Genomic DNA, 9183 nt, shown 5'->3' with positions numbered 1-9183 from the left:
AAAATGCATATTATAAGTTTCCACACTCAAAATTATTATAACATTAAAATAAATATTATAGCTCATAATTCCAAAGTATTTACAAATCTCACTTCAAATAGTGCAAAGAAAAAAAATATTTCTGTAAGTAGATGAAAACAAATACTCTAAGAAGAAAAATGTAACAACTACTTAGTATATAATAGTGTAGATAATGTAGAAATTCCCTAAAGAGAGCCGAACTTCATCATATCCAATTTATAATCATCTGCATAAAAAAGAGGCAAAAATAAGTGTATTGATACAACTCTAGAGATATGGAATATGCACTTTAACTTATTATAAAATATTTGTTACCTGATGTCAACTAAAGCATTTGCTGATCAAGTTGACACGTCTAACCGGTAGAATCGTCATAATCCTATAAAATCAAGCCATTGAGATTTGTAAAATTTTCAAACATCTTGAAATAGATAACTTACTATTATCAATAATTAACATGAAACTTGCAACTCTAACTTATTAAGTTAACACTAATTACTAATCTAGGTAAAAGGCAAGCAATCCAACAAAGTATCTTTGATTAGTAAGATAGATTAAATAACTTACTGATTCATCTACATTGGCTCCCTCTTCAGATGATGGTTTTTTTGGCAGAGTATTTGTTAGAAATTCAACTAACTTAGAGAGATTATCCTCTAAATATTCTTGTCTCTCATGCATCTGTTTCATGTCTTCCTTTGCCTTCTCATGCATTTCTTTCAATTCTTTTTGATGTTTTTCTTGTATCACCTTGATTCTCGCCTCAATTAAATTCTCAAATTGCACATTGTCACCATTATTTGAAGAAATCAAACGTAACTGGCTAGTTGATGAGTTATCCCTTATAATAGACGAACTAACTCCAAAACCAACTCCACGCAGTTTGCCATGCTTTTCCGGCTTATTAATAACTTGATCATATATATCACCTGACCATGCAATTCTTCCTTCAGATTGTTCAACACCACCAGGAATTTCTGCTAGTTTTGCCTTCATCAACTCCTACATTATTCAATTTTTTTTACAATTTTGCAATAGTATGTAAAAAAAAACGTACGCATTTGCTACAAGGACACGCAATTGTCATATCACAAGCACTTTCAAATGCTAGTTTCACAAATTTAGTTAGGCCATCTTTATATTCCACACTTCCAATGTCATAATCAGCCCAACTTTTACGCTTGCGACTATCCATAATAAATCACTGTTATTGAAAAATATAATGTGATTCTATGAGAATTATTAAAATTAAAATGTCATATGTATAATATGTAGTCATAATCAGCATATATAAAATTCTAACCAACACCTTATGTGCATATCTTTAAACAACCAATTATTCCATAAAACATGATCATTTTATTATTTAAAGTCATATATGAGTCAATCATATAAGAGAAAAGGCAGTTAAGAATCAAACAAACACAAAAAAAGAATAAAATAACCAAATTAATAAATGAAAAAATCACTTTATTACATTCTTTTATCAAAATTAACACTGAAGATAAAAGTTGCTTCCTCTAATATCTTTGTTATATTTAGTTGTAAGTAGTATTTGCACTCGTTAGAATTTAAGAGCATTACACTTTTTGGGAGGTACATTTCAATCTCTACTCTCATATTTCCCGCGCAAACCCACTACTACTTTTCTTATTGTTTCTTTCCTACCACATTTATTACTTTTTAATAAACTATTAGTCTCACTTTTTTTCTTTTATTAAATCTTAATACTATATCTACCCCACTTACATCTTAATTTATTTTAAGTAATCAAATTACCTAAAATTATTTGCCGGTAAAAGTTTAACACAATGAGCAAAGCTAATTGTTACTTCGTATCAACTACTATTATTTTTTTTCTTGGTTATAGTTATATAATTGAATTAATCATACACCTTGAGAAGGTTCACTACTGATATGAATGTTCTTTGACATACTTTGAAAGCTTAAATCTTCTACAGTTTATGACTTTTTCATCCTCTATTGGAAAGCTATTAAGTTGTATAATTTGAACCAAATAACATAAAGCAAATCAAACAAATAACAACCACTACCAAACAAAGTAATGAAATATAGGAAACAACACAAAATTTTCAATAAATTCATATAAAACAACATATAATTAATTAAACTTTAGAGTTAAGCATAACTTACAAAACAAATTTGCCGCAACAATAAACTTTAGAGCTTCCAACAATTAAGCCAAAAGAACCTGACAATTGAAAATCAAGAACATGTATAGTCCATTAGTGGAATGAACCCCATAAATCTACTTACTAACAACCACTAAAAACATATATCCGTAATCAAATACAACAAAAATCATGAAATATCATAATCTTTAATATACAAAGTTCTTAAATTTCAATGTGATAAATGTAAGTAGTTTCAATTTTGTGACCAGTTGCAAATTTGTGTGATTAGCGTATTTCTTTTATTGTTAATTCTGTAAAAAATTATCAAATTTCTATACTCTGAAAAATCAATGGACAATTAATTACTTGAATAGCTTTTCAAAATTATACATTCAAGCAATGAATTGATCAAAATTCAATTTACAAAGAGAAAAATTGAGGTAGCAGCATGCAATTATTTTATATCATGAATTCACGAATTAAAGAAATTATAAAAGTTGAAATTCAAGTATCAAATTCAATCTTTTACCTGAACCGCTTCTCGAATTTGAAGATCCAAGAGGTGAATTGATCGAGAATCAGATTGCATGCAGAAGAATTGGGGGTTTTTAAGAGGAATAGGGGTTTAGTTTTGCTTAACTGATGAAATGTAAATCCTAACTTAGTAAAACCTAATAAATTTTTAAAAAATCCAAATAAATTTTTCACTCAAAAATAATTTTTAGTGGGCGGGAGTTCCGAGGTAAAGTCCGGGAAACTAAATTTTTTGGCAAAAATTTTAAAGGAAAAAAAGAATATCCTATAAGATTTTTAGTGTCGATTCTTGGGTTTATAGTAGCGATTGTCAATTGATACCATATCCATTATAAGTAATAATTAGAGAAGAAAGTGGGACAATTGAAATTTGGTTTTTTTGTACTGATTTTATTGGGGTTAATATGGCGATTATTATGTGATACGATATCCTTTATTGTTTCCCAAACATTAGTTACATATCGTAGCGAATCTAAAATCGCTACGAAATAATCGCCACGGAAAGGTGATTTTCTTGTAGTGAAAGCTCCAAGCAACCCAAGAGGATCATGGCGACGCCAGCCCTACGAGGCATCAGGTAGATCACGCTCTGTCAATGTTGTGCATGTAGAACATGTCCTCGACGCCCCTCAATACCCCGAAATATCGGAATATGGATTCGACGTCAACATAGTAGCGGTCGTCAAAGAGCTGGAGCCCTTAGGCAACAAAGTGCGCTGGCCGATGAAGAGCAACAAACCCGAATCGGAAAAGGATATGAGCAAGTGGTGCGAATTCCATAGCGATCATGGCCATAAGACGGAGGATTGCTATGCCCTGCGTAGAGAGGTCGCCTTCCAGCTGAAGAAAGGTAACCTCAAGCATTTGCTGGGAAGGAAAAAGAGCGCCGATGCAGGTCGCCCCAAGCCAGGAAATGTGACGGATGGCCCTCCAAAACCACCCGAAACCAAGGTAACAGTTAACTTTATTACTGGTGGTTCAGATATTTGTGGACTAACCTATTTTACAGCCAAAAGGATCGCAAAGTCTACCATAGATAATGCAGATGTCCCGGAAGAAATCAGAGATCCCCAGGAAAAAGAATTGGAAGCGATGGCAATCACGTTCGACGACGACGACATCAACAACATCAACCGAGAGCATGAAGATTCTTTGGTAATTTCGCTGATCGTCGGGAATTGTCTGCTTCGAAGGGTGTTGGTCGACGGAGGCAGCTCCGCAAATGTCCTGTTCCGGAGCACTATGGAAGTCATGGGGTTGAAAGATAGCGACATCACCAGAAGGTCAATGACTTTGGTCGGCTTCAGCGGCGAAAGCATGTCGACTCTCGGAGACATAACCTTACCCACCTATGCAGGAGGCCTAAACCCTCAAACAAAGTTCAACATCGTCGACTGTCCCTCAGCCTACAATGCCATAATGGGCAGACCATGGATCCATCGACTGAAAGCCATCCCCTCAACTTACCACCAGTCAATCAAATTCCCAACCCCATGGGGAGTCCAAGAAATAAAGGGAGAACCCCGTGAAGCCAAACACTGCTACAAAACGACCCTAAAACCTACCATGAGAACTGCCTAGCAATTACAGCATGGTCCGACACCAGACAATCCAAGTGACCTCGAAATTGACGAAGTACCATTAGACCCTGAAAAGCCAAACCAAACCGTCCGTGTCGGAGCCAACCTAGCACCTGAACTAAAACAAACCCTCCTAGCCTTTCTCCGAGAGAATAAAGACTGTTTCGCCTGGTCTCATGAAGATATGACTGGAATAGACCCAAGCATCATTTCGCACAAGTTGAACGTCGATCCAAATCACAAGCCTGTCAAGCAGAAGCGTCGAAAGTTCGCTCCCGAACGAAATAAAATCATCAACGACGAAGTGCAGCAGCTGATCGACACCGGGAAAATCAGGGAGGTCAAATACCCAGACTGGCTCGCGAATGTGGTAGTCGTCAGCAAAAAGAATGGCAAGTGGAGAGTATGCATCGACTTCACCGACCTGAATAAGGCGTGCCCCAAAGATCCGTTCCCGCTCCCGCATATCGACGCCATGGTCGACGCTACGGCCGGTCACGAACTCCTAACATTCATGGACGCCTACTCCGGATACAATCAAATCCTAATGCATCCAGACGATCAAGAGAAGACGGCCTTCATGACTGATAAAGGTATATATTGTTATAAAGTTATGCCTTTTGGACTAAAAAATGCAGGTTCGACGTACCAGAGGCTAGTCAACAGAATGTTCAAGGACCAACTAGGGGACACGATGGAGGTATACATCGACGACATGCTGGTGAAGTCAAAGAAGTCAGAAGACCACGTCGGGCATCTTCGTCAAACCTTTGAGGTATTGCGTAAGTACGGTATGAAACTAAACCCCACTAAATGTTCGTTTGGAGTATCTGCTGGTAAATTTTTGGGCTATGTAGTAACACAAAGGGGAATTGAAGCTAGCCCCGACCAGGTCAGGGCCTTAATAAATATTCAATCCCCCCGAAATGTTAAAGAAACCCAAAAACTGACGGGACGAGTGGCAGCATTAAATCGTTTTATTTCACGATCGTCAGACAAATGTCATCTTTTCTATAATGTTTTAAGGAAAAATAAAGGTTTTTAATGGACTGACGATCATGAAAAAGCGTTACAAGAATTAAAGAAATACTTAATGACGCCACCTCTCCTGTCGAAACCAAAAACTAACGAAACCTTGCAGCTTTACATTGTCGTCAGTGCTGTAGCCGTCAGCGCAGTTCTAACGAGGGAAGACGACGAGGCTGGGCAGCTCCCAGTTTATTACGTAAGTAAGACACTGCTCCCAGCCGAGGTAAGATACACATCCCTAGAGAAATTGGCTCTTGCTCTAATTACTGCCGTGAAAAAACTCAGGCATTATTTTGAAACCCACCACGTAGTGGTGATGACTAACTACCCACTTAAGTCTGTTTTGAGAAAACCAGATTTAACAGGTCGACTAGGCAAATGGAGCATTAACCTGAGCACAATGGACATCGAGTACCAACCCAGAAAGGCGATAAAATCGCAGGCCCTAGCAGATTTTGTGGCTGACTTCAGCCCCGACTTACAGGCCATCGCCGACAAGGAGGTAGAGGAAATCAACAACGTACAAAGAAATAGCAAATGGATCCTATTTGTCGACGGTTCGTCCAACCAACGAGGAGCTGGCCTGGGATTGGTGCTAAAGTCGCCACAAGGGGACATGATAGTAAGGTCTATATCTTGTGATTTTAAAGCAACTAACAATGAAGCAGAATACGAAGCTTTGATTGCAGGAATGATTGTCGCTATGGACCTAGGGGCAACAGCCCTAAACGTATACAGTGATTCCCTTCTGATCGTCAGCCAGATGACAGGCGACTTCGCAGCAAAAGATTCCAAAATGACAGCATACCTCGAAATAGCCAAAGAAAAAGCCAAACACTTCGATCCATTCACCATCTCACAAGTCCCAAGAGACCAAAACGCCCAAGCAGACGCACTTGCAAACCTAGCCTCCGCCCTCAAAAAGACTACCTTCACGAACATCCCCTTAGTCCACCTACAAAAACCCTCCGTCGCAACTAAAGAAATTTTACCCGTCGACGCAATCGCCCAAGACGACGATTGGACCAAACCTATCATAGACTACTTAACCAAAGATATCCTTCCCAATGACAAAACAGAATCCCGAAAGCTTAAATACAAAGCCTCTAGATACCACATGGACGACGGAGTTCTATTCCACAAATCCGCGTCAGGACTATCCCAAAGATGTATCCAAAAACATGAACAACGGCCCATCCTCAGCCATTTGCATGACGGAATATGCAGTAGCCATGTCGGGGGAAGGAGACTAGCCAAAATTGCAAAAAGACAAGGATACTTCTGGCCGACGCTCCACGAAGACGCAATGCAATACGTAACCAAGTGCGACAGCTGTCAACGGTTCGCCAACACCATTCACAAGCCTTCAGAACCACTGCATCAAACGTTGACGCCATGGCCTTTCATGAGATGGGGAATGGACATCGTCGGGAAGCTCCCTGCGGCACCAGGACAGAGAGTCTATATGCTAGCACTAACTGATTATTTTTCTAAATGGATCGAAGCAGTTGCTTTGAAACAGGTTACAGACAAGGAAGTTATTGCGTTTATATGGACTAACATTATCTGCAGGTTTGGGATCCCGTCAGTAATCGTCTGCGATAACGGGTCGCAATTTATTAGCGACAAAACTCGTTCATTTTTGCAGAAGTTCCGCATAGAGTTGAGAACATCCACACCTAGGTACCCACAAGCCAACGGACAAGCTGAGTCTAGCAACAAAGTCATCATGGAAGCCATAAAGAAAAGACTAAAAGCAGCTAAAGGCAAGTGGGCCGACGAACTCCCAGCAGTCCTGTGGGCCAACCGAACGACGCCGAGAGAGGTAACGGGGCAAACACCCTTTTCCCTCGTCTATGGATGCGAAGCCGTCCTCCCAGTAGAAGCCGAATTCCCAACGTCAAGGTTCGGCCTCATGACGGAAGAAAGAAACCAGGAAGAGATGGAAGACAGCCTGGACGCAACCGAAGAACTAAGAGAAACAGCCCTAATCAGAATGGCAGCACAACAACAAATCGTCGCTAGAAGCTTCAACAAGAATGTCAAAGCCAAGACGTTCCAGCTAGGTGACTGGGTACTCAGAAAGGCGTTCCAGAACACAAAGAACCCAGCAGACGGTAAGTTAGCCCCTCCATGGGAAGGGCCATATGAGATCACACAAGTCGTCGACAACGGTGCTTATTGACTGACGGACCAACAAGGTAACCCCATCCCAAGGAGTTGGAATGCAACCCATCTCAGGAAGTATTACTTTTAATGATCGTCAAAATATTTCGTCGACAAAGAGGTAACGCGCTAACAGATTCTCAAATTCATTTTGTTCATTCGAACTTTCTATGATTAAGTGTACTGACTTAAGCATCGGAGGGCCGTTGGCCACGCCAGCGGCCAACGGTACTCTAACCATGTTGGTTTTGCAGAACGACGACGAAGTAAAGCAAAAGCAAAACAACAATAACCGTTCGACGACGATTAAACTGCCGACAACCGTAATACAACGAAAACCCGGGGCAAATCTGACCATAGCGTCCGACGCCAAACACCCGATACCTGAACAACCAAACTAGACTTCAGTGTTCAGCGTCGACACTGGGACGCAAGGGGCATTGGCAAACATCGCAACGAAAGGCCTAAGTCACACAACGATATCGACAAGGCATGACCAGCAGTTGTAAAATATGATTAATAAAAGCTGAATTTTTCCAAAGTTTCTTATAAATTCCTGACATGTCAATATTTTAAACGTCTTTTTACATACTTATATTTTGAAAAACTGTTAGTCAAAATCTCTTATTTTACAGAGCACAGGATGAACGAAAAACAAAGTCACAGAAAACAAAGAAATACTTAGCACACAAAAGCAAGATGCACTGAGTATCCTGCATACAAGAAAGTTCAAAAGCCACTTGCCCTCAAGTGGAACAAAACACAACGACAAAGTAACATTGTTTGCAAAACATAAGAAATAAAAGTTCATACAGCACAGAAAAATAAAACCATCACAGACGATGGCCCTCAAGCATCAGCTCCGTCGACGGGGAGATCGTTGACGACCCCCTTGACGATGTCGTCGATTGAAGCATTGTCGTCGACACCTTCGACCTGCAACTCCTCTGCACCTTCCAGAAGTTGACCCACGTCAGTACCAGGTTGGCCCCCAACGATAGGAAGCTGAGCCTCGTCCACAGCAGCTGGTGGAGGAACGACGATGGAAGGCCCGGGGCCAGAGTCAGCAGTCGACGCCACTGCCGTATCCTCCTCTAGCTCCTTGAGATCACCACCGTTAGCCAGAAAACGGTCGATCACCTCCTGGGGACGCCACTCTGAAGCCTTCCCATCCAAAAACTGCTTCATGAGCTTCGCCTTCAGCTTTATCTCCAGCTCTGCGTAGTCGTCCAAGGCGTCCTCCAGCTCCTTCTGGACGGTCGTCAGATCCTCATTCACCTTCGTCAGAGCCTCTTCCTTAGCAGCAATGACCCCAACCTTATCCTCTAAACTCTTGGCTTGTTCCTTCAACTGCCCCCTCAACTGATTAGCTTCCTCCTCAGCCTTCTTTTGCAGATTTGACACTTGGCTCTCCAAAGCGTCTACCTTCTTGGTAACGTCGTCCAGCTCCCTTTTCGTCCTTTGAAAGGCATTGACAGCAGTCCTTCGCTGATCCTCAGCATTTTTGGCAGCACTGTCTAACCTCTTCATCTCCTTAGCCAAACCAATCACCCTGTCCCTTAACACCAGCGAATTTTGCAAACACTGTCCAAACACATCCCAAGTCATCAACTGGAAATTCTTCGATTTAACAAACCAAACAAAACAAAACCACAATGAACTTACATAGAGATGAGCCAACGCTGCTTCAGAAGCTAGATCCAATGCAGAAGTCCCAG

General features: G+C 40.6%; 1 protein-coding gene across 1 annotated transcript; it reads left to right on the top strand.

Moving 5' to 3' along the window:
- The first annotated feature begins 3413 nt into the window (after window positions 1-3413).
- On the top strand, window positions 3414-4271 carry LOC145589061 (uncharacterized). Its single transcript, XM_081645632.1, has one exon. The coding sequence runs from the start codon at window positions 3414-3416 to the stop codon at window positions 4269-4271; it is 858 nt and encodes a 285-aa protein (XP_081501758.1).
- Window positions 4272-9183: the final 4912 nt, after the last annotated feature.

This window comes from Chenopodium album, chromosome 17 (genome assembly GCF_948465745.1).
Source record: "Chenopodium album chromosome 17, dcCheAlbu1.1, whole genome shotgun sequence".
NCBI classification, from domain to species: domain Eukaryota; kingdom Viridiplantae; phylum Streptophyta; class Magnoliopsida; order Caryophyllales; family Amaranthaceae; genus Chenopodium; species Chenopodium album.
The sequence above is the reverse complement of the archived record's forward strand: the minus strand, read 5'-3'. Positions and strand labels throughout refer to the sequence as shown.

Excerpts from the sequence above, each read along its gene's own strand:
- LOC145589061 (XM_081645632.1), top strand. The coding sequence starts at position 3,414 with ATGAAGAGCAACAAACCCGAATCGGAAAAGGATATGAGCAAGTGGTGC.